Source organism: Falco naumanni, chromosome Z (genome assembly GCF_017639655.2).
Source record: "Falco naumanni isolate bFalNau1 chromosome Z, bFalNau1.pat, whole genome shotgun sequence".
In the NCBI taxonomy this organism is placed as follows: domain Eukaryota; kingdom Metazoa; phylum Chordata; class Aves; order Falconiformes; family Falconidae; genus Falco; species Falco naumanni.
In genome coordinates this window covers 23607459-23634391 of record NC_054080.1, presented here as the reverse complement: position 1 = coordinate 23634391, position 26933 = coordinate 23607459, and the positions used below count along the sequence as shown (strand labels likewise).

Below are 26933 nucleotides of genomic sequence, written 5' to 3'. Positions count from 1 at the left end.
ATACATACTGCACAGATATCATGCTAGCGTCCAGCCTATGCTTAGAACTTCTGCTGTGCTATATCCCCATATAGTTAACATATATATGGGGAGTACAGCTCCCCAGGCAAATCTTTACTGCTGGTAGGTCTCATAGCTTTGCATAATTTACAGGTAATTCGGTACTGTTTTGTTTTCAGAGGAGCTGAAAAAGCCTTACATTAAAACGACTTATTCAAAGGATCCCCAACAGTGTACAGCTCTGTGATGTACACAAGCCCCTAATTCCTATGGAAACATTGGATATTTAAACCCTCAACAAAGTTTAACAGCACTTAAAGAGAACCCTAATACTGTGTCATGCTGCAAACCAGTGCCCAGAGAGTGGAAAGGTCCCATCAGCAGCCCTTCTGGAATATTATTGAAATACTACATCAGTGTTAAGTTCAGAAACAGCAGCTTCCTTCTCTTAGCAGGAGTCTGACTTGATCTGTATTGCTGACTGCAGGAAATAAGTGCTGCCGGAAACATACCAAACTGGAGTGATGCTTACAGCGGGAACTAGGGAGATACACCTTGATACGACACCCCTTGGCTCAATCTTTGAGATGGGTGCACTTGTCACACGCAGTTCTCCCCAAAGAGTCAGACCAAAGGCTGCATGTGTTCACCTGCCTTCTGTTCTGAGCAACTCACCCTTAGTATTACTTCTTGAAATGATTTTATGTATTAAAAAAAAAAAAAGTTAGTCGAAGAAAAAGTAACAGAGTTCTAAAGGGAATGACATTTTGCCTTCTAAATTCATTGCAAGTGACAAGGCTTTTCCCCATTGTGGCCCCAAACACAGGAATTCTCAAATCCTGATGCTAGTTTTCTGTAAAGCTTCCATGGTATTTCTGGACTGAAATACAGACACCTTTTTCACTTTTATTTATATTGATTTATTTAAAATATTTTTCTAAAAATACCCTACATTCTAACATTTGTAGTATGTTGTAGACATTTGTATTTGGGTGACTGAATCAGAAGGAATACATCATGATTTTTTTTAAAAAGAAGCTTGTTCTCCTTTTTCCTCCGTCATTGTCGCTGGGGTGTGTTCCTGGGACCTCGGTCTTCTCAGATGTGCAGTGCTCACGAACAATGCATTTGGAGTCAGGGCCATGATACATGACTGACTTTGTTAATTTTTTAACTGTGCAAGTGTTGGTGTATGTTATCACCTACACTCATGCTTCCAAAAACAGTGATGTTATACTTGTTCAGAGCTTGTAGGCTGATCAATCAAGAACATTCCTGAATTAGAAAATAGAACATGAATCTACTTGCAGTTATTTTTCTCTAAACCAGAGTGATATGCAATATTTTTTTTTAAGCCTTGTTCTGTGTTAAGTGAAATCCATTGGCAAAATTCCTATGGGTTTTCAGAAGACTGGTTCACTGAATTTAAATATGTTAATGGCAAAGTGAAGCTATTAATGCAATGTGAATTGGACAAGTATCTCAGATTATTTAAGCTGCAAGCTTCTGGATCGGGGTTGACTTTGTTCTGTGTTTGTACACTGCTTAGCACAGCCGTGTCTGAGAATAACACTTACATACATGATATTGCAGTACTAATAAAAGCACTTATTTCTAGGTAGGAAAAAAGGGAGCTAAACACTTCTGAAAACCGGTGATGTTAGATGAAGGTGAATGCTTTCACGTGTTGATACAGCAGTTTAAGACAAACTGTTCAGTTGTGATTGATGCCACCTGTGCTGACAGCTTGCGTGGGGAACGCTGCCCAGGCAGGAGTAACACCCTGCTAGCTGGCTTGTTTTCCCTGCAGAGACTGGCTTCCCAAAGAGGAGAAGGCTGAGGAGAGAGTCTCTGTAGCCTCACTTGAAGAGGACAAGCTATGATCATGCCAGTCCTGCAGTGAGACCTTAAAAGCTAGTCAGGTTGGTCAACTGTACTCCTATTACGTGGGTGCAAGCACTGTGTGTAGCAGTGTGCTGCAAACATACGTCAGGTTGTTTTGGAATGGCCCGGCACTAAACCGGGCTATACTTTCATTTATGGCATCTGTGGCACAGTGCTTAACTGTATCTTCTGGTGCCAAGCTTAAGAGCAAAAGACACCAGTCCCTGATTGCCGAGAAGGTGCAATGAAGGTAAAAAATACTCCACATGTCCTAGAGTAGCAGCTACCTGAATAGGATAAGAGCAGAAACAGTATCATCACCTCGGAATATCTGTCTCAGTGCGTGTTTGTGTGAGACAGAAATGGAAAGGGAGAAGGACATCTAGCAATAACTATGAATAAAACAGTTGTTTGGGTTTTTTTTTTGTTGTTGTTGTTTCTAAAAGATTTATTTATTCCATTCATTTATTAAATACTTACAAATAACACTGACTTGCAGAAGAGTCAAAAATATGTATGTAAAAAATAGCAGTAAAAACCTGTGTATGCTGTCTTTGAAAGAATAAAACATTGTAATAAAATGTATTATAATACATGTACAAGATATATACATTATAATACAAGAAATGACAGAATGAGTAAAGATGTGGCTGCAGGGCAGAAGATTTTTATTAATATTAATGTTAATGTAGTTTTCTGTGGTAATCTTCATCACCTAGAAGTGTAAACAAATGATTCACTTAATATAAACTAATAAAATTCACATTGTGGGTATGCCAGGACTGCAAGGTCCTGTTCCAGTTTTGAGTGCAATGGTGTATTGTTCACCAGTTTTATTTTGTTATGATGGCATAAAAAAGCAGAATGGGATAATGTTAAAGAGTATTGTCAATATTTGTACACTGGAGTAGATACCAGTGTGGTTACATAGCAGTTGTTACGTCTCGTTGGACAGACTGTGTTAAAGACACTTCGAGTTGTAGGCAACTTTGGAGTACAAAGCAGGTTTTAAAAACCTAGGAGTTGAGAGTTGTGTGGGCTGAACAAATGAACATATTCTGTCAAAGATCAGGATTTTGTATAAGATTAGTATACTAAAAACTAGCTTTTCTGGAGCCATCTCTGCAGTCCAGGTGTTTTCGCTTACTACAGCTGTGCTTTCATTTCCTTGCCTATAATGCTGTGACCCTTCTTTTGGGACATATTTGGGCATCTTCAGCAGGTGCAAAGAGCCTCTGCTAGCAGGGTATGCACAGCTGGAAAGTGCAAGGCAATTATTACTTCCTAAGGCACCCAAAAGCTAGTTGGAATTTCATGAGCTACTAGACTAAACATTAGGACACTCACCAGCACGGTAAGGCACCAAAAGACCCTTTCCTGGCCAGGCAGTTGTGAGAGAGGTGGTGAAGGTCTGGTCTCCACAGCTCCCAGAGACAGTCCTTTGTGCTGCTGCATTACCACCTCTTGCCAAGCTGCTCGCATTGATGGATGGATAATCCTCCCTGGCTCCAAGCAGACCAACCAGTCTGACTTGCCTTCTGGTTTTTTGTTTTAGGACTTTATACCTTTCCATGTTGGGGTTTTGCCTCTTAATCCTTGAGCTACCAACTGTCCTTGTCAAGCAGAGGAGGTGGTGTTTTTTCAAATTAGAGGAAAAATCAGTGATTATGTCCTAAGGCTTATGTATATCCACTTTGGAACACATTCTTCATTTGTAGAAAAACATTTGCATCCTGCTGCTGGAGCAGAGTAGCTGAACTTCAATTTTATTTCTTGTATCTTTGGTTGGGTGTTTCTTTCTTAGGATCAATAGCAGACCCAACAAAGTTATAAAGGACACAGTTTCAAAATAATGTTCTTCTGGTCATTGCACAGTAGAGCAAACAGTTAAGTAGAGATGTGACTAAAAATCTTTAAAAGTTTGGGACTGAGCTGTCAAAGCCTATGCAGATTCAATCTGTAATCTGGTGATCTCATGCTCTCATAAGCTAAGTCATCTTAAGCCATGAAAATCTATGTTCAGGAACAGGTACTGATTAAATAACTGGTTCTAAGTTATCTAGGAGTTAACAGTTCTGTAATATGGAAGTGTCATTTTTTTTTAAGACTTAAAGCAGTCCCTAATTATTATCTTTAAAGTCCATGATCTTTTTCACAAACATGAGAGACAGTAATATAAAAAAACCTAGTAGAAGCACCTTGTCTTTTTTTTTGCAAAAACAACTACAAGCCAGTAATGCTTTTCTGCTGTTAGTTTACTGCCTATTAGCTGTCTCATGTTGTCTGGATGTTTCTGAAATGAAACAAAGAAAGAGGGAGTCAAAAGACACTGTTGCCCTAGCTGTTGTTTAAATGTTAAATGGAAGAATTTAATGTAAAAGGAAGAAAAAATATTTTAGTCTCATTACAGCTTGATGCTGTTTGAAGGGAGAGGAGACTTTTGGCTGTGTATTTTTCTTTTTGCCTTGTTTTCTACTGTTGCCACCTCTGGTAGGTATGGGATATATACAGGACATGAGATCTAAAGGGGAAAAGCTGCTCCCTTGATCCAGCTCTAGAGGAGAATATGGAAGACCATGGAAGGTATTTTGGTTAATGATCAGTCATGTCAGAAGGGTCAATGGCTTTGTTTTGGATTCAGTATTTGGCTATGGTACATCTGAGAGGGAAAATTAAACACAGGTTTATAAAACATTGCACACCAACTGCTGGGTTTGCAGTGGTGTGGTGGTAGGAGGATGCTGAGGTTACTCTGAGGCGGGTGCTATTTGGCAAGTGCACCATCAATTCATTGCTTCAGGCTTGCTTTTGGTAGTTGCAGAGGGATGCAGTTAATCTTTGTCACATCTCCTTCAGCCACCGAGTTCTTTGTTGTTACTGAATAGCCTAGATTTATCAGTTGTGTAGACACTTAATTTAATTGGCTTGACCTGAGAATTGTCCAGAATGTTTTCCTTTATGACCTTAGTGTCAATCCAGCGAATGGACTGCACATTTCTGGGCATGCAATAGCGTATGTGGAAAACAACTTCACAAATAGTTCATATTAAGTAATAGTCTTCTAATAAAAATTATTTATCTCTTCATTGAGTTTCAGACAGAATATACTTGATGTTCTAATTCCTTGAGTTAAAGGTGGTCTATTATTTTATACTTTAAAGAATGCAATAGATGCAACCTGAAAAGCTTCCCACAATCTGAAATCACAGAGATGCAACATTGCCTGAAATGGAACAGTGAGATTTCAGAACAAGTATTCATGCCCAAATGTCTTTTCCTTTGACTTTGTTTTTAATCATTCATCTTTTCAGAGGATCATCATACACCTTCAGACTAATGAGCTTCTAAAATTGAAACCGCAGCTGTTTAAACTTGGGTGTTAAATTGCAGTCTTTCACAGTATTTCCAAGGTATTCAAAAGCAAATTATGTGTTAATTTAATTATGTTATTTAGTTAATTTAACAGCAAAGATGTTTGTCAGCTCTCAGTGATACTTGCAGCACTAATTTTCTTTCTTTTCCAAGCCTACCAGCATTTAACAGAAGTTGTGTGTGATAGTTCTTACTAATACGGCTTTTAGAGTGGCATTTGCTCAAACAGTTGAATCTCCTTGCAAGCAGATCACATCAGTTGCCTTCCTTGCTCTTTGTGTGCTGGGAGGCAGAAAACCAGCTGACGCAATCAGTGTGCCACAGCAGGACACTGTTGTGCTTCAGTGGTTATATTTCTGATGGCAAGCAGTATGATTTCTCTTGATTTTTGGAAAATGAGATCTTAGATCTAGCACAGATAATCAGCCAAGAAGCAGATGCTATGGCCTGATGTTCTGCTGGAAGTGCAACAATATGCACCAGGAACTACACATTCTATCAGTTAATTTTCTCTTTCTTTCAAAGGAAAATAAAAATTTAGACTAAAATAATGTTAGCATGGTTTTAATAGGATCAGCCCTAAGGCTTTGCTGTTATTCAGGTAACCGGCAGTAGTGTTGTTGATAGTATAGAACCTTGAAGGAAGGGTTTCAGTATACCAACAAAAATATGCTAAATGTATACAAGTAATCTATAAATTCACAAAAGTCTTTAAAAGTGGACAATTTTAGTAAAAAATGCTATTGTTTAATGATACAGAAGATGTTCTGTTTGTTAAAGCACGAAATAGAGAATCCATCCTGCAGCTCTGGTGTGACCTTGAACAAAGTCAGTTAAGCTCATTGTGTCTATTCCATGCGGAGAATTATGTTTACTGTTATTGTTTGGTGTGGTGTCCTTATACTGAATAACAAGATGGTTTGAACTTACTCAGCAAGAAGTCCTATTAAACTATGATTGCAGTGCTAATGCTTTTACATTTTTTAAAATTACTGTACAGGTAGAGATGCAGTCTAGCTATACCCATTCTGAGGAGCAAGGAGGGTGTGTGTGTGTGTGTGTGAAAGCAGAGGAAATGCTGTTAATTCTGTATGCTTACATTTTGCTTTCTCATGCTTTGAGGAAAGAGATGGAGAAAACATATGCTACCCCCAGCAGAATGCTCTGTGTCTGTACTGCAGCTCCACACCTACTTCTATTCAGTCACAACTCCTGAACCTAAAGGAGAGATTGACTGAAGCTAAGTGGCACAGAGAAGCAGGACTGTAGATCTCATGTATTTTCTAGGGATTTTTAATCCATATAGTTGGACATCTTTGTCCTCTGCCTCTTGGAGGGATTCATGACTAAATTTCTTGAACTCAAAAGTTGCAATCCAGAGAAACCCAAGATTTTTTTTATCTTCTAAAGATTGAAGTTTTACATTTAGTCACATCTTTTCTTGAGTTTTATAAAAGGTAACACTCAAATGTAGTTAACTCTTATAGGAAAAGTTTTCAGTCTATGTTAAATATGCGTTGTTTATAAATTTTTACAATTAATGTTTTTTAACTGCAGAAATATAGCTTAGATATAAAGTGGTCCCAGCTCTAGCAGAATGACACATGCTTCTTCAGTTCAGTGTATAGTCCTCTTCTTCTTCTTCCAAACCAAACATCTTCTGTTGAGTATCTGTGACTTGTTTATTCCTTAATGTCATGGACTTTTGCTAATAGAATGTGGTGTCTTTGACCTGTAAGCTGATGGTCATTACTCAATCAAAATGAGGGGCAACACACACACCCCCCAAAAGAAAAAAAAAAAAAAGTCTTTTTTGATTGTCCTTTATGGTGCTTTCAAATTAAAATCTCAGATACTTTTCATGAAGCAGGACAGCTGAAACAGTTAAGATACCAGAAAAATTGTAGCTCTGCAGTCACGTTTGGAGCTCTACAATACCTGCAACTTTTTAATTTTTTTCAATTGGGTTCAGTTTCTGTTGTATATGTAAAATCTTGCAAAGGGTCAGTTCTGCCAAGCAAGTGAAAGGAGAAGGATTAATATCTCCCTAGGGGCAGTATTCTTCTTGCAAGAGCTAGAGCTGCTCATGCATATACACTTCCCTGTGTTTGTCCCATTTATAGGATCAAGAAAGCACGGCAAATTAGATTTCAAGTCTGTTTAACATTTCATCTTCCTGCTTGTACCCTTTGTTGCAATTTAATACGTATTATCTTGACAGCCTTTATGAACCATTCCAGAGTCTGAAAAAGGGAAAATTAAATCTAGTTTTTGTATCAAGCCAGTAGTGACTTGATACTGACAGCATGGCCAAATTCACATGTTCCCATCCTGTATGTACATCCTTAGGTAAGCATTTTGTGCTTGCCTGCCTAAATCCTGACCAAAGAGTTTAGTATGAAAGTCACATAGATACTCCACACAGCTACTGTGTGATTTGCACAGAAGTTACCAACAGAGCAATCAATAGGCATTAGATATTTTCTGTTTTATTAAAGGATTTTTCCATGTTCAACATCAAAACTGCAAGACAAATGCTTTATGCATATATAGTGCAAAAATTAAGCTCATTTGCTACTCCATCCAGACTTCTCCCCTCCAGCACAACACAGAATGACAATATGTGACTGCTCTTTCTTGCTGAAAAAGTCACGGGCTGAAGTTCCTCCAGAGCATAGAATTTCATTCCTTTCTTCAGTTCTTCACTGAAATCAACACAAATGAAAAGTCTTGAATGAAGGTTAAGACATCAGGCAACAACATGGTCTTGGTAAAAAGAATTTGGCAGCATAAAAAACTGTCATGTGCATGGTCTTTACAGAAAGTACTGCAAGGTCTTTTTTTTTTTTTTTCTTCTTTTCTTTTTTTGGTAAATGTTTGTCATTAAAATGAGGATGGATCCCTTCAGAAGTTGATTCTGTCCTGAAAGCAAGCAACACATGAATGTGAAAGTGCAAAATAAGCTGAACAAAAAAGCCTTTTTTTTTTTTAATAACAAAGTAGGGAAGAAGGTAGAAGGATCAGACTTCTTATAATCTCACACCTCCAGCATAACAGAATTTAGCAGCAACATGCCAAGGCGTAAAACAGAGCAAAGACAACCATAACTGCATCTGGCATTTTTAACATACTATGGTGAAGGTCTGTTAGGCATTTTTTTGTTGGGTGCATTTAGCTGAGCAATACTTCTGTCTTCAAATCTGGCACTGCAGAGGTCTGTATAAGCAAATGAGGATGGTGTTCCTTTATTATCATCACCAGAATTAAACACTGTGTACAGCTGTATTACATATCTGATAGCCTGACTGAAACAATGGTATTCTCTCAACGTGCATTTGCCTTGAGAGGCTTGTGGCAGAAATCCATCCCAAAGCTGATCCATGCATGCACTCACTCCACTCACTCCATACGGCACCAGACAGACACAAAAATTTGTCTTCTGTGTAGATAACCTTTCTCAATTCCTAGTAAATTAACGTCTTTAATGACAAAAATTTGCCCTGAAGTATTTTCATAGCTTCTGATCAGTTTGATGAAAAGAACAGAATTAAAAAAGGCAGAACACTTTTTTAAAAAATATTGATGACCTCATGCTGAAGTTTCATACTTAAAAATATAAGTGGGAAATATTTAGGTTACAAGTGCTTTCCTTGTTTCGTTTGCATATAGCAATATATAGTTATGTTTTTATACTCCTTTATGTTTCATAACATTAAAAGTACTAAATGTGCCCAGTACATCACTAACGAACTGCTAGTGAAGTCTGGCACAGCTTTCAGATGACTCTCAAAAGTACACAGACTTTGGGTTTGGAATTGTCTTTATAAATACTCGGTAAAATCTGTGCAGTTTCAAGCAGTGTGACTTACAGGAGCTAAACTCAATATAGCCTTCCCTTTTCATAAAGAAAATTAAAATATATTCAAGGAGTAAGTCAATTTTTGCTTGATTTACGTTAAGCATATGGGTCCACTGGTGTTCGTGATACAGGGTGTGAACCTAGTCCCAAATCTGAGACAGTCAATGAAATTTTTTGCACTGACCACAGGCTTCCACACTGATCCAAAGTTAGTTGAAAAAAACTTCTGCCTTGATTTTGTAACATGGTTACTTGTCAGGTGCTGTGCTATTTAAAACAGTTTTATTCTCCAGTTTATCTGGAACATATATTTTGATGAATCTGTAAGTTATTTTGTTTCTTACTTCTAAGGAAAATGAAATTTCCCCCCCCCCCCCCCCCCCCTTTTTTTTGGTTGACTTTCCAGTGTTCATTACATTAGAGAAAAAGCATTTTTTGGTAAAATTGTTGATATTCTCATGAAGTTTGGACCAAAACAAAACAGACCTTATGACTGTGAACTTGTACTTCCTTTTTATGGAAGGCAATACATTCAGCTTCTGCTGTAGAAAACCAAGCCTTTAAAAACCAGTCATTTCCATGATGATAAATTTATTCCATGAGAGAAAAATTCCTTCAGAGTGTTTAGTTTATCAGAAGGTCTTCCCTGACAATTCAGCATCGTCTTTGCTGTGTAATTTCCCCTCCTCCTCTTTTCTCCCTCCTGTTCCCACATGCAGCAGCAAAGAATGGCTAACTTTTATCTAGTTCTGCTGGTTTATGTCAGGAAAAAATGGTGGGCTTAACCTTAAAAGCATAATGATTAATTCCATTTCTAATTTCTAAAACCTCTCTTTCTGAAGTTTTTCTTCAGCAAATTACTTCAGATTCTTTAGACATCAGTTGACTCTGATGAACTCAACTTAAAATAAGAATAAAATACCAAGCTTTCCTCCTTCTGAGGGGGGCTTGTGTGCAAAATGGTAGCAGGGTGTCTCCAGAGAAAATGCAAAACACAAGATAAAGGAAAATTTTAGAAGGAAATTGGTTGCTAGTGCATATAATGAGTTATTCACAGTAGAGCTCATTAAGAAACTCTTGATTTTGAATGATTCGTATTTGTAACACAGCTTTAACCAATGCTGTTTTACAGACTTTGAAGATTCAGTCTTACTATATTGTAAATTTCAAACATTATGCTGTGTAAAAAAAATGGCTGTGGACAGAAAATAAACATGCGCATATATATATTTTAAAACAAGATATAATAATAAGATATTTTTCCCCTCAAACTTGCTTATGTCACTTCAGTGTGTTTCTGTTTTATTAACGTATTATAATATTTTTAAACTGTGCATTTATAGTAGCTTCTTTTACTAATCTTCATTTGGTAAAGGTGATCCACAGAACTGCAGAAAGAGCAGCTCTTGGATGTTTTGGGGTTTCTTTTTATTAGTCAATGTGTTTGTGGTCTCAGTACTTTCCAGATTACTTGTTGAATTTTGCTTTGAAAGCAGAGCTATTTTTTACTCAAAAGAGTGATTTCTTGGGGATTGGAATGGACATGTTCCCTTCTCCAGCTCCTGTCCTAAACCTTGTAGGCAATACTTGTCTCCACTAGATTAAAGAACCATGCTTTCTCCATCCTGAATTCAATTTAAAGTTGAAATAGCTTCAAAAAGATATTCTGAGATACTTTCACAGTCTCTATCCTAACAGATAGGGCAGTGAGGTACAGATGTTGATGTGAATCAGGCCTGTGCTTGAGAAGAGACTTAAAGCAAGTTTGCTCCCCATCATGAATGGTCTCATCATTAAGCTGCTAAAGTAAAAAAAGGGTATCAACATCTCTTTTTTCCTGTGCCTTGTGGTAAGCTGATCAGTTACTTGTTCCCTAAGAATTTTTTTATCTCTGTTGCTTCATGTATGAGTACTGAAGCATTCATTTAAAAGGCTATTTTGCTTCTTCGAGACGCGCCACTCATTTTTGGTAGTGAAGACTTTTAGTGTTATGCAACTTTTGGGTGTCTAATTTAAGAGGTTTATTTTTATATATATGTGCCATTATAGAGGACTTAGAGTTCATTGGTTTTTAGTCAGAGCTTTGACTGTCTGGGCTAATCAAACTGTGAAGTATGGAGCTGAAAGCTCAGGAGGTGAAGACCACCAAAATGATGGTAATATGTAACAAGGATGGCTAACTTCCTGCAGGGAGCCTGTCAGAGAGCTATGAAAAATGAAAACTTGATTTTTCGTTCCCAAAAAATGAGGCAGAAAATTGTATGATATTGAAGTATTTTGTGGTATGGTTGTCCATCCCTGGAGCAGAGCTGTGCTTTGCATTGAAAGCTGTACTAGTGTGTTTTTGTGAAAACTAAAAAGTAGCGTATGATTATGAAATTAGGGAGCACATTGTAATACATGCATCAGGGTTCATGAATAAAGATTGTTCCAGACATTACTGTTTCAGTGCCAATTGTTACTCTGGATCCAGCGGCTAACAGCTGTTAGAGCCTGAGTTTGCCTCAGTGCCTGAGTGACGTGAGGCATGCTTAGTTTCTCTGCATGGTCTGGGCATGTATATAGGAGTCGGAAAAGGCTAGAGAGCTGAATTTTTAAAATCTGAAGGCAGCCTTGTGAAACTTGAAATCTGTTTTTTGTTGGAGACAGATTAACGTCAAATGTAAACAAATTTGAGTAGAGCTGGGAAAAGCTGAATCCCTGAGCCTGCTCTACAGCACGAAGAAGCTGAATCTATCCAAAAGAAGATTTTCTAATATAGTAAAATGTATTAGTCCAAATAGTTAACATTGAGCAAAATTTTGCACAAAGGCTAATTAATAAAAGTTTTTTGAAACAGGAAGAATCAGGTAACCTTCATGACAGCAGCTGCTGTTAGTCCCAGCTTTCACCTCTGAGAGACAGAAGGGTATTCCTACTGGCCTTAACTTGCTTTTCTATTTCTGTTGTGCATCTTCTTTATTAAAATAAGCCATGTTTAGCCACAATGAGCCTGAATGTTTTTCAAAGCAGTCAGGATATATGTTTAAAAACCCCAGCTGCAGGCAGAGCTCATTCAGGTCTCTATGACTTTGGGTGCAGCTTTCCAAGGTCTTCAGTGTTATTCGTTATTCTACTGAGTCACGGCAACCATGTTGGAAGTAAACATATGCTATGGGTAAATTTAAATCCCCTAAAAAGCATGTAATTTCATTATTATGCTTCTAAATTTTGATGAGGTGAAACAAATTTTTACATTTTTTTAGTTTAATTAACTTAGCAGTTTTATTAGGCTGTTTCTTGATATAAATAATGATACTCATAGCAACAAAGCTTTATTGGCATCTGAAGTGTGAGTTGAAGACAAAGGCAAAGTAAGAGTTCTGAAATGGAGAAGCATGGAAACACTAAAAGAAGTAATTTTAATGAATGATCAGTGGAAACTAGCAAAAAAAAAAAAAAAAGAAATACTGGTCCCACTGAAGTCAATGGGATCTTTGCCACTGACCTCGGTGAAGATAAGGTTTTACTTCATTTATGCCACTGCAGGAACAAAATAGCTTGAAACTGCTGAAAAGAACAGTGGGAGTACGTATATGATTATATTGGGGGATAAGCCCCTATAGTGGGGTTTGGGAGTGGGTGGGTGTGTTTCTTAATCGAGGCAAGAAAAATTTTACCTTGAACGAATGCTCTAAAAACTTTTATAAGACACGTTAGTGTTTTCATATAGTCTAAGACCTTCTAAAGCCGTAGTTACTGCTTTATTCACAGCATTACTTTTTTGTACACTGATACTGAGCACTCCTATCTTTGCTGCTGTTCCTCTTAGTGGATTGCAGTCTGTCACAAATGTAAAGGTTTCCTAATTCCACAGTATTTGTAGAATCGATTCAACAGATTCTCCTTAACACTCCTACACAATTACTGAATGCAGGTTAAAAAACCAAAACAAAACAACAACCAACCCCCCCCCCCCAAAAGCCTCAAACAACAACAACAACAACAACAACAAACCACAACCAAGGCAGGTAATACTTTCAAGCAGCTTCAGCAACTTTGATACCTTCAGATTATGCTTGTAGCTGAATGTCTTCTCTTGGAAAGTTGGAAAATCCATCTACCATGGCTGCAGACAGGTGTACCAATTTAGCAGATCAGCTCTTCACAGCACCGGGAAAAAAAGGCAAGACCTTCACTGGTGGAGGTCAAATAAAAGTTTGGTACCCTTTGAAAAAATGGCAATTCGTTCTTATTTCTCTACTAGCAGGTTACCCATTGTCCAGGCATTCAAAGGTAGATACCTGACAGCAGCTAGGTGTTGAAATAATTTTATGTCTTCATACTGTTTAACTATGTTATGTTTAAACTGCAATTTATATTCAATGATAATGACAAAATTTCTTAAAACATGCCACCTCACCCTTCTGTTTTTGTGTTGATTTCTGTCTCCTCTGTCCTCTTGTTTTCTTTTAGGTTATTTTTTCTACCCATCTTAGGTAACATATGCTACTTATGTAATGGTATTTAGCATTTCTCTGTTGAATTTATTAGTTTCCCATAAATAGTCCACACATATTCTTAATAGAAAAATCATGAATGTTTTGATCCCCGCAGAAGCAATCCAGTCTCTACCCCATAGACAGCTTACTGGCATCTATTACTTTTGGTTGAGTTCTGAACTGCTGCTGGTGTGAGTCTGTCTATATGAAATCCAGGTGTTTGCTGTGGTGTTTTGCACTTTCATGAAGCAGTTTTTGTGACGGCATTTTTGCTGCTGTTCATAAATACTTGGGGGATGTGAACAGACATGTTAGAAAACAGACAAGGAGTGACATGCACTTTTCGAGGTGCCTTTCTAATCCTGAACCCATCAAAGCAGGCAAAATTTCTTCTGTTGACTTCACAAGACTAGGAACCAGCCCCACCATTCCTTCCAAGTGCTGTTGTGGTTTTCCTTTTTTTCTTCTTTTAAACAGGAGGAAGTGAGAAGGACTAAAAAGACCTGTCTGTTACAGTCACTGTATTAACACATTTAAAGCTGCCAGTAGCTACCATCTAACTAGAGCAAAAAGGCACTTGGCAGCAGAATGGTCTGATACTGTGGGAGAGCTCTAATAGCTGATTAGATCAATCAGTGTCTCAAGCAGAATCTTGATGAGTTTCTGATTTAATAGGCTGAGGCGGTTTCCAGCTGTTATTAGTCTAAAAGTTTTTAAGATTTGACAAGACTAAACTCAGCCTGGATTACCATTGCACTGCAGGCCAGGAATTTCTCGGTGATTATAGTAAAAGCAGTCCATTTTCTTCCCTACAAAAGGGTCATGTTTGCAACCGTTTTTTAGTTATTTCATTGACTTGTTCAAGAAAGTAAAACCAAAGATGGCAAAGTTGTCAGAGGCTGTCCATGGACGCAAGGTAAACTGAAATGAAGCTGCTAAGTGTAAGTTAATCTGCCAGTGGTCAGACTTAATGTTATACTTTATTTCTTCTTATTCATGACTTTTTAAGATGAATGTGCTTTAGGTGTTAAGATGTCAATGTGTGATAACCTTGTGCAGCTAAAAAGCAGATGTTTTGCCAATTAAATGAAATGTCATCAAATATGAACATAGTTCTGAAGGAAAGAAGTACTGAAAATCACAATATCAGTGCTGAAACCAGAAGAAAAGGAGTGCTGTTTGATAAAGAATCCAGAATATTACTTTGACAATGCAAGCCACTGTATTATTATCAGCTGAGGAATATATTTATGTCTTCCCGAGATGAATGATAAAACTTTCACTCAGTTTGGCTTGGGAAGGAATTGAGCCATGCTATTTTTGCACAAATCTAATCGTTCAGCTATTTTTGTTTTAAATTATAGTCTCAGGATATATATGTGCTGGTTGGTGAGAACTGGAGAGTGGTATTTCATGGCATGAGGATTGCCTGGTGGGTAGCATGTTCCAGCTGCAGCACTGCCTGCCTGCTAGCACGTTCCTTATTAGAGGAGAGGAAAAGTGATAAATAATACTTATGCCTGTGTGACTTCAGCCAAGGATTTTCCTACCTCATTGGAATACACAGCTATTCTAAATGACCCTTTATTCTGCTGCCATGTGGGTCTGGATGTGATTCAGAAAATCAACCTGTTTGTAGCTGCAGTTTTAATACAATTAAATACTAGCTCTTCAGGTGGCTCACTGTGGTTTTAGGGCAAGTTTTTATTGACTAACAATAGTGGGCTTTAAACATTCAAATAAATATTTGTGTAGGGATTAAAATTTTTAAAATAAAAATATTTATAAAAATAAAAAAGCTTTATCAAGCTAAAGATTAATGAAAAAGAGCTTGTGTTTTTTAATTTGGTTTGTAATGACTGGATTTTGCTTTGTGTGGAACTTACTGCTGAAAGGAGATCTATGTTTCTTTTTCTTCCTGAGCTTTTGGGTTTCTGAGCTGTTCATGGTACAATATTATATCATGTATAGATATGGTACATATGTGAAATTCAGATTTCAGACCTCTCAGATACAGAGTGAAAGGACAGTTTAGGAAAACTGCAGTTGAATTCTGGAGTGTGTTACATCCAAGCCATCTCTCACAGTCCAGCGGGAATGAGGAGATGTTTGTAGCGGCTGGTGATGACTGACAATGTGGGAGACAGATTTGCTCCAGCTGTTGGTGTGGATGACTTTTCTCCTCACTATAATGTCCGTTTCAATTGAGTCTGCTGGAGATAATCTCAATAGCGATGTGAAAAATGATGGAAATGGCTTTTCTCATGTTTTCTGGTGACTTCAGTGCAACACGTTAGAGGTGTGCTGATGGAAATACATGGGAAAGTTTAACTTCTGCTGTGTTCGTTTTACTGTTCCCTGCATAAATGGTGAAGTTCAGTCTTTAGGGCTGTGGTAACTCTGAAAGCAAATCAAAAAGGCAATGAGTAGATTTCTTTCCCCCTCCTCAAAACAAAGCAATTTAAATGCCTCCAGTGCTCATTTGCAGCATTCCCATGGCTGTACAAATAAGATGTTGCAATTCCTACTTTTTTAAGAAATTGCTTTTCCTGTTTTGATAGAGATGTAGTAATTTGCTACCTGCTTGTGGGCACAGGGTAGCCAGAGACTCCTCTGGCTTTGCTTGTGCAGGCATGAATTCCAGCTCATGGTGGTGCTTAATGACATAGCAGAGCACTTGGAAGCGTATGCTGGCGCAACTCTAATCTCATGAAAATCAGAACGGTGTAGGCATGTACTGGACTTACTAACCACAGAGATTCAAAAATCATGAGTGATGTTGCAAAAAAACAAGACAAAACCAATCTACCTTCCTATAAACCTGACACAGAAATGATGGGATTACCAAGACAGTGACCCCTGCTTTGAGATTGTCTGTGTTTTACTTAACAGATTCTTAATTTGAGAAGTCAATCCTGCAACTTTCCTTGTACAGTTGCGAGAGAAAGATTTTTTTGGTTTTGTCGAAAGATGAAATTAGCTTGTAATTTGTGTGCTTTGCCATGCTTGAGCAGCTGAGCCCATAGAGAGGGTACAAAGTGTCCTTTGTTTCTCAGTCACAGTAAAGTCATAAGTATTGATGATGATTTTTAAATTAAGTGTGCACCATTTGGTTGCTGAACTATAACCTCAATTTCACAACCAAGTGAAATATTAAGAGCAGGAAGTCCAAGAGGGCTGAGCTAACAAGTTAAAAACACTTGAACAGGTCCTTGAAGTGTGCTACTAAATATGGATGCAGATGGCTTTAATGAATATTTCATCTAGGGGACCTTACTAATTAAAATCCATGTCTCCAATGAAAGCTGAAAACCTACTGTTGTGGGTTTTAAAGTTTAACTCTATGTCACCTTTATTAAATGATCAATGGGTGGATTGTTTTTTGTGTTTCCTGGAATGGGTGAAGGAGGATAAATGGATAAAGGCAGCATTAACATTTCCCTGTATCATTCAAGGTTTAAGAGAGAGGTTTTGACATTCTTTATGTGAAACTGGTGTTTCAGGGACTTACTGGGTTGTATTTGAGTGTTCTGTTTTCAGTCATATCAAGATTTCTATAATTGTCACCATGTAGGGCTGAAATTTTGTAAGGATGTAACCATTTGGATAAAATGTAGAAAAACCCCAAAAACATTGCATTGCATTTTCGTCTTCATCGGAAAACTTTTTTCTGTGTGAAGTAGAGAAATGGCCAGGTTCAAAACCCAAAGAGAGGCATTAAAGAAATGTATTATAAAGATGTATGTGAACATTTACTGGTATTTAACTAAGTTGCTAGCCTTAGAATATGTGTTGTGGCTTTAGCACACTTCTGTGAACCTCATTCAAAGGCTATGGGTCATATCACTTACATATACTGTGTAGGGACTTGCGTGATCACGTAGGCTTTCTTCTTACCTCCTGGATGGGATGAATATGTCTCTCCCTGCATCCATATATTTCACAGCTGTTACTTGCAAAGTTTGGTAAGTGGAGACTAAAATCCATCATATTTACGGCAGACTGGCAAAAAAGCAATGTCAGATCTCTTTTTTTGTTGTGCAGAGCTCTGTGGTCTTGAGTTAAATCAAGTTTGCTGTTTACTTTTTTTACTGCTGTTGTTGCTGTTCTGGTTATTTTTTGTGTCACTGTCATCCTTAGGACCTCCAAATGTGGGCTTTTACTGCATTGTGCTAGGTGCAGAACAAAAAACCTTCAAAAGCTTGTATGAAGTATGTGAGAAAGACAATGCTGACAACAGGAGAGAGTACAGGTGGAATGTGGGACATGTTTGGAGTGGTTGCTGTAGTCTCTGGCTGTCAAAGAATTTTTAGGTTGTTGTAACCATCAGGGCATAGGTGGGACTTTGAAGAAGACATTTTGCAATTATTTATAGTGGATATCTTGCAAGTGAGAAAATAGGGAATTTTCCAAGAGTGCCTTTGTGCTCACTCTGCATTCCTGCTTTGTCATGGAGACTGCGGTCCACAATGGAAGAAAACTAAAGCAATTAATTTCAGTTGTGGAAAGCAGGCAGCTTACAGATTTGTAAACTAATTTCCTAATGGCCCTCTGTGACCCACTGTGAGACATGGATTTAGGCACTGTCTAAAATAATACCCTTGAGGATCCAGCAGCATAGATAGCTCACCTGAGGCTTCACAGCAGCTGCAGGGGTTATTGCAACCTTGAGGCTGCAGTGGCTGCTACAGAGAGTAGAGTGTTGCAGAATTACGCTGTTTGAGGAGCAGAATTCCAACTATGTTAGACTATTAGGATTTTTGCCCCTCCAAAGTGAGTGGTGACAACAGGTCGTAGTCCTAAAAGGTGTTTTTATGGCTTCCCAGTTGATTAGGTATGTATGTCATGTGAAAATGGGATTATTCACCTCAACTTGTTTGATTTGAAGGAGAAAATGAACATATTCTACTAGAATATTAAAACTAAGACAACAAATTTAAGGTAAAGATGTTTTGATAGAAAGAAATACAATGTAATACTTTTCTATTTATCTTGAATATGTAGAAGGAGAGATGTTAGGTTGTCCAGGTCAGCATTTACGTGGTAGTTCACGCTTAATTTTCTGATCACGGAGTTGCCTTTAGGCCAAGGAGATGGAGATGTGCTCTGCTGTCTGCTTGCCCTTTCCTGACTTTTGTATTTGCCTCAGACAACAGCAACTGTAGTGAACTAGGGCCTTATTCCACTGCAGAGGATTGGCAGGACTTGTACTCCTGATGACGAGAATCTATTAAAAAACAAAAGGTTTCTGCTATTTTAATAGTAATAACAGAATACTGAGTTATAAACCATCCTGAGTATCTCTACTACTGGTGCTATTGTTGTATCTTCTGTTTCTTTACTGCTGATGTATTTGAGTTTTATTTAATTCCTTATAGCTACTTTTAAAAAGGAAGTAACTGTAGAGTACAAGAATGGGTGTATGACTAGTGAATGTGATTTCTTTCTGACAGCACAAAAGTCTAACAAAAGTTTTAATGATAAAGAAATTGTTTTCTTTTTCTTTTCAGGTACCATGATCAACAGGATGTTACTAGCAACTTCCTCGGAGCAATGTGGTTGATTTCAATAACCTTTCTATCCATTGGGTATGGTGACATGGTACCTAATACATACTGTGGGAAAGGAGTCTGTTTACTCACTGGAATCATGGTGAGTGTTTCTGAATTTATTCATTGGGTAGGAGATTCCGTTTGCTGCAGTTAATCCCAAAACCTGTGGCAGTCATAAAGAGAGATTTATTTGCTGGCTTGCATAGTGTATATATATTTACTTGCACCATCCCTATGGCCTTTCAGTCCTGGTGATGGAATGGAGGGTTTTCTTCTTCTTTAGGTAAAATCAACAGCAGTGTGATGAAATACAGAGAAGCAAATCCCAATCTGACATAATCTCAATACAGTCTTTCATTACATGTTAAGGTATCATATAATGTTTATTATCTTCAGACATATGTAATTGGAGCAGTACTAATAACGAATCTTGAGTTCTGACTTTGTTTCTTATATTTAAGTTACTCACAATGAAATGTGATGGTGGCTAACCTTCTAAAACATTTTGCTTGAACATAGTTTTCTACTCTTTATTTTTTTATAAGTCTACCCATAGCATTCCATGGCTTTAATTGAATTTAGGTGATGCAGTTTTCACTGTTAACAGTTTTTGTTACTGTTGATACAATGCAGCAATTGTTAGTCCATGCATATTCAGTATATATTTATTAACTGTACTTATGTCTGGTTTTAATTTTTCTGTGTTGCACCATTTGGTCAAAGTTAGGCAGGGAGTAAGGCAATGTATTATAATGTCTGGGAAATTTACACGTATCTACAGTAAATTAGAAGTAAAAGCTTTCCAGACTCTGCCACCTTTACTCGTATCAACTCCTATGTAGAAGTCTCTGTGAATGAGAAAGGTAGAATGAGCATTATATATATATATATATATAGTATATAACAGTAAGATACATACTTGCTTCTGAATTTTTGCCATTGATTATAAGTAATGCAGCTCCAATATCTTCCTCTGTTAAAACAGGTATATTGGAATTATGGCTGAAACCAAATGGTATCAAATGGTTGCCCCTTTTGAACAGGTGTTTTGGTAAAATTTTACATTATAAGGGTGCATTTTATGTTCAAAGAGTAAAATAGATCAGTCCATTTTTGTAATGTTTAAGAATTTTTGCAAAATGCTTAAAACAAAACAAAGAAAAAAAAAGGAAACCATCTGAATGGGTTGAGGTCGTTGATCTCCGGATTAACTGGAAGAAAGACTTCCAGCACATTTTGCTGGTGATGGCAAATGCATGTCTCCTTAAAAGCAGAGTTTGCGATGTAGTTGGAAGGTACAGGCTGAAAGCAGAGGAATGACTCAGAAGGCTTTTTTAAAGGCTGTTGGCTAAGCTCAAATCTGCCATCTTCTGGGGTATTTGCCTTTGCTCCTCTTTCTGAGCTGGATTTTGATGCCAGAGAGAATAAAATGTGGTCATAAATTCATTAGAGGAAAAGGAGGGCAAGCAGTAGATTTTGCCATGTGGATATGCAGAATAGGGACAGAACCCTGTTATAACACTTTTATTCTTCCCAGGCACTGTTTATAAATAAGAAGCAAATACTTGAAGATGCAGGTATCAGATCATTTTGTTCACTCAAATTCTTCAACACTTTTCAGCATTTCATTACAAAAAAACCTTATACTAACAGAAATCTAAGAACTTAAAAGCCCTGCAGAAGTGCAGTGAGAATACTAGTATCAATACTAATAATCTACGGACTTCACACTGATGTTGCATTTATGCTAGTGCAAAGGATAGCAGCATCTATCCTTGGTGGCTAATCTCCTAAAGCATTTTGCTTAAGCAGGATTTTCTACTCTATTTTTTATAAGTCTAATAGCATAGCTGTATAAAGAAAACAATTTCTTCATCATGAAAACTTTTGTTCGATTTTTGTGCTGTCAGAAAGAAATCACATTCACTAATAACATGGACTTATTTTGAATAGCTGTGGGTAGGCTTATGATTTTTTTATGATTAAAAAAAGGTAAAAATAATATCAGAAAAACGGAGTCCAGATTATTGCAAATGTTATTCTATACAGCTGTGAATGAACCACACAGAAGCTGAAATTATGAGACATTTGTCATTTTGCTTATGAAAGCACTGTTTGGATTAAGATGTAAAATTATTTATTGCAATTTTTTCCATTGCTTTGATGAAAAACTAAAGTACTTTATGATATAAATATATAAATTATATAAAATATATATCATTTGCACACATAGCATTTTTTTTCACAACTAGGACAAGATTACATTGAAAATTAGACTTATGAAATGGATGGATGATACTCACCTTCATGTCTTTGATTGTTTTTTTATGATTAAAAATTCTGCAGCTGCTTTGGAAGCACAAAGGCTTCAATCAGAACCTCATGATAATAAGTTTGGCATAAATACCTCCAGAGACAGAAAGCATTCTTAACCAAAAAACAAGCCAGGTGGCTAGTGTGTGGTGACAGGTAAAACAACACTGAAAGTCTGACTTCCAGTTACATTTTTAAGGACATCATCAATATGACTTTGACAAATGTTAACTTTTAGAAAAAAATTAGATAGCAATGGGAGAAAGTCAAATGTTGAAATTACTCTTTTATTTCTTTTTTTTTTTTTTTTTTTTTTTTAATGAAGGGCCTGAAAGATACAAAGTATGAAATACTGAACATAATAATGACCTATCTTCCAGCCTGACCTGCAATACCAAAAAACTTATAGGTCTTGAATAAAAATCTTTAAAACCAGCTACTCTTCTGAAACTTGTACAGTAACTAATTAGTGTTTGCTGTGCTAAAGATAAGATTGAGATCCTAAAAGAACAGACTTACTGATTTTTATTTCAATAGAGGTGATGGTCTAATTAGAAGATACACCAGGATAATTTTTGATTGAGTGTAACAAATGAAATGAAACCATGTATGTGACTTTAAAAGGGAAAATGTAATTACTTAGCATCTGAAGTAGCAAATACATTGTTGGATTAGTGTGACCAATACCAAATACCACTGAGGTTTTGCTTTTGAATAAGGTCCCTGTTAAAAGGAGTGGAAGGGAGAATAAACAGAAATACTTGTGAATATAAGAGTAGTTACACAGACCACAGAAGAGTTGGTATTGGCTTTGCATAACTGTCAGCCTGTGGAGGGCTCGTTTGGTGTCTTGACCCCAATGAAGGGAGAGCACAGGTGCCCTGGCTGTCCTCCCACTTCTTCTTCAGGAATTGGTTTTTGTGCGGTGGAAATTGGACAGCTCAGGCTGAAGCCTGTGCTGTGCTCCAGCCTGGGAAGTAAACTTCGTGCAGTCTACTGGTGGCACCGAATTATGCTGGCTGTTGAAACTGCACATTTGAGGTACTCTCAAGCAATGTCTTTTAAATTGTGCATATTCACACTGCTGGAAAATAGGAATATTTTTACATTTATTCACGTTATACCAAAAAGGAAAAATGCCTTGAGAATCGTTAAGAGTAAGCCAGCAAGGAAATCTGATTCATGTATCAAAAAATAAAGTAAGAAACAAAGTGAACAAAGAAGGAAAATAGTGAAAAAATGTGTACTGTCATATTGAAAAATTTACTTTTTGATCCTGGAAAGCACTTAAATATGTGCAACTTTAATGAAAATACTGACACAGCATGGTATAGTTCATGCCAAGTAAGTGAATCTGAACCTGGTATCTCAATTACCTATCAATCTTTTTCCAATGAGAGTTCACTGGGCAGCAGCAGCAGACTATGGGCCAGGTGGATATGTATGTATGTGTGTGTGTGTGTGTGTATCGGGGTGTGTATATATATATATGAATTTGATAGCAAATGTGTCCTCTGCCCTCGGTATACATCAGGTAGGTCTGCAAGAGCACGATGGGTGGATAGAAATATGAGTGCTGTCACTGTTATCAGAAGAGGGTATAGAGGAGATGGGGAGGCCTGTGGTATCTTCACCATGCCATGCGGTTTGTCTGCCCACTGAAGGTGCCATCCATGGTTTTCAGTGCACACCCCCGCAGATCTCTCAGATCCTGGTCAGCAGGCTGAGCCCAGCTGCAGGTGGAGCACTTTTGTTTCTGTGGTGCTAACTGGAACTGCATACACAGGCAGCAATTTCACCTCCTTAATGGCTTTTTGGAGTTAGGGCCTTGGAGTCATTTGCCAAATTTTCCTTGCTTTATGAGGAGTGTAATAAAGTTAGCAAAAATTTAAAGAAGAGAAGTAGAAATTAGTGGAAGTAGAAGGAGGGGACAGGTGTGAGGAAGATACGGAAGATGCATAATTACTGACTGTGGGGTAGATAACTTTTACAGATCTTTGTAAGCTTGTGTACCTATGCAAGACAAAATAATGGCAATCCATTCTTCCAATTCCAAATGCAGGGTTCTGTTGCAAGGTTTGGGGAGTCTTTTCCTTTTACATCCAGCATTATGTGATGAACTAGTGCATTTATTATATGATGCAAAGCTGAGGATGCAGAATCTTCTGCAGAACCAACTGCCAACAGTTAGAAGCAGACATGCAGAACTAGCAGGTCAAACCTATGTTGCTACAATAAATGGATGATTGTAGTTGTCCTGTCATGGGATGCACAGGATGGTTGCCTATAGCTTGTATGAAAATTGCTTTAAATTAAATAGCTGTTATTTCAGTGTCTGCCTCTAATGCTGAAAGTGCTGCTTAAATGCTTCTGTTATTGAAATGAACTCCAAAGAGATCGTTAAGCCGATGGAAGAACCAAATAAATTAGGGAAGTTTTCTTAAATTTACATCATAAAGGTGGACAAGATTATATGTTGCTCTTGGAAATGTTTTAAGTAGCACCTTTTAACTGCAGGGTTTGAACACCACTCATGTAGCTGAATTTTTGGCGTGGTCACAATGCGTCAATGGGTACAATCTGGCCTTAGGGATAGTAGTTTTCTTAGTTCTAAATCATGAATCAAAAATGAATCAGATCTGATTTTAAAGCTTGTCATGCTGCCGCTTTTAATGTCCTTGTGGAAGTCTGCACATAGTTACTACATTGTAAGAAAAAGTAAAGAGTTGCAGAAACATGTAATTGTTTATGAAACACAGAAATGTATTTTGAATTACACTCAAAGAGCTGAAAAGGTGTGTTTAATAGGCTGCTTTGTGGGTAGATAGGTATGGTTGACTGGCAGAAGCAACTCATTTTTTTGTAATAACAGTAAAAGAATAATAGATTGTATTCCTGTTTAAAGGTTTACCTGGAACATTTTGCATATTGATCAAGAATCTATAATATTTCTATCATTTCTAATATCTGGCGGTAAAAGGTCAGAGCAATGTGGTAAATAGTTTTGTGAATAAGAAGGTTACCAGAGGAATTTCACAAATCTAGAACACAGCGCAATTTTTACTTCCCTGAGGGTACAGGAAAATCTGAAAAGCTTTTCATGCAAATTGGCAGCATTTGGGTCCATGTCTCAGATATATGGTAGAATTTAATTCAGCTGGTTCTGAGAATTCAATAATAAGTGGCATCAGGATTCATAACAGATTGTGTTTATTCCTTCTACCACAATACAATGTAACTGGACAGTGTATCAAGCAGAGATGTAGTATGAAGAAGGCAGTTAATGATGCTTGAATTATTAAGAGTTGAAACTGTTAGAAGCTGGGCTTCTCAGAAATTCTTCAGCTCCTCTACTGTTGTTGTTCCAGCACACCAGATTGCCAAAATGGAAACTTTCAGAAGGAGCACATTTTGGGATTGTTTTATGGCGGTCGCTTGTTGGGGTGAAATTTCTAATGTAAAGACAAATAAATTATCAAAATCGAGTTGGGAAGCTCTAGAGAATGGTCCATGAAGTAGTGGTGCTTAGGGCAGCGATCTGAAATGTGAGAGAATGGCAGAGGCTCTACCTCAATTTGAGTAACTGGAATCTCCTGGCAGGTGTAACCCTCTTTTTAGCATTAGAAAAATTAAGAAAAAAGCCTCCCTTGGAAGGTCTTCAGTTCATACCAGTAGAGCAGGGAAGTTCTTGAAGCATCAGAGGACAGGGGAACTGTTTCCCACTTGGGTCTAGCTGGGAGTTACAGATGCATTTCAGCAAGTTGAAAGGCAGTTACTGGCTGGAATGAACAGCAATAGTCGTGTGATAACTTTTTTGACAGAGATATGACCATTACTGACAACTGTTACAGCAAAACTTCTGCTTTTTTTAAAAAAAAAAAAAAAAAAAACAAAACCACCCCCAAAACCCACATGTAATAACTTTAGATTGAATACAGCAATTTTAATACACTTTTACACATATTCTCATGGAACTTTTGTATTTACGACACAAGTGTTGGACAAGAACATCATCGGTAGCTCTCATCTTGAATTACTAAAGTAACATTTCCCCTCAGCCTTGTAGGCTTGGACCTCCTTGGTTAGTGAAATCAGATCTCACCTCCTCGCTCAGCAAAAGTTTTTTTGCACATTGGCAGAAACTGTTGATCTCCAGGGGGGTTCTAGCTGTTACGACCACTGACAGTTTTCCAGAAGCCCAGCCACCAAGGTGCATTAAATTCTTGGGCTTCTCTGAGTTAACACTACTATCATTTATAGGTTCCCCTGTAGAAGAGAGGTTGTCTTCATTTATAAATCATTTTCTGTGCTCTCCCAGAAGCCTTTCCTAGTACCCAGCTTGCATTACTCAAGAATTAAGTTTACTTCACCTCCACTACAACTACCTATTACGGTGCCTGAGAGTATATAACCAATTTCATATTTGTATATTACATTCAGTGCTCTTAGTAATTTTCATTTTTGCAACATTGCTAAAAACCTTATGGACTAATTAGAAGTAAAGGAAGACGCAATATAGATAGATAGATAGATAGATAGATAGATAGATAGATAGATAGATAGATAGATAGATAGATAGATTAGAAGCAATATATATACATATATATATATATGCAATAAAATTCTAACTGTGGTACAGACACAGTACTCCACTGAAGACTCCACTGAACTCCACTGAACTCCACTGAAGACAACCGCAGCCAAGCATATGTTGAATATATGAAAGTATAAATAATGCAAAACCATTTTAGGGTACCTTTTTGCCTGAGATGGCATAGTTGTTGTCCTGTTACTCACCCTGTTTTGTTTCAGTGTTGCGAGGTTACACATCTCTCCCAGTAAGCAATGACAAATGCAAAGCCACATTGACACACCACCATTTCCCCAGCCTCTGTTTGTCTCCTGGATGGATTCCTCCCTCAACTCTTGCATTGCTTGTTTTGGTGAGGTTTTTTTTTTTACTTCAAGCAAGATTATTTTTTTTTCCTCCCCCTCCCCTGGTGGTCCTGTAAGTCCACCTTCTAGAGAGCCTAATGAACAAAATACCTGTTTAAATTCTTACAGGATTTTCATTTTATGCAGAGCAGCAGGAGGAATGCTGTGCCCTTCTGGTGCAGAGCTAAATTTCCCACCAGAACCATATGTCTGCAAAGCGGACCTTCTCTCTCCCTCAGTGGATCCCAAGGGAAGTGAGCAAGAAATGTGGCAACAGCCTTCTTTCAGCTACAGGCAAGTATAGCAGGACATTGTTGTGACAACTACAACACTACAGACTGCATTTCACTTCCAGTCCAGTAAACCAAAGCTGCCAGGCGACTTTCAGCTGAGACACTGATACACAGTGTTGCTTCCTTTGTCACCAGTAGTACCCCCCCAGGTACATGTATGACCTCCAGGCAGGTGCAGAAATAGCTTAATTCATTGTTGACCTTTAAAGGTGTTTTGGAACCTTGCCGAAGAAAGAACCAAGTG

General features: G+C 37.6%; 1 protein-coding gene across 1 annotated transcript in view; it reads left to right on the top strand.

Moving 5' to 3' along the window:
- The window catches only part of KCNN2 (potassium calcium-activated channel subfamily N member 2), a 76141-nt gene that overhangs the window by 29019 nt on the left and 20189 nt on the right, over positions 1-26933 (top strand). Inside the window, exon 4 of the mRNA XM_040580531.1 lies at positions 19107-19248. Coding sequence (XP_040436465.1) covers positions 19107-19248 — 142 coding nt within the window. The remainder of the gene's footprint in view (positions 1-19106; positions 19249-26933) is intronic.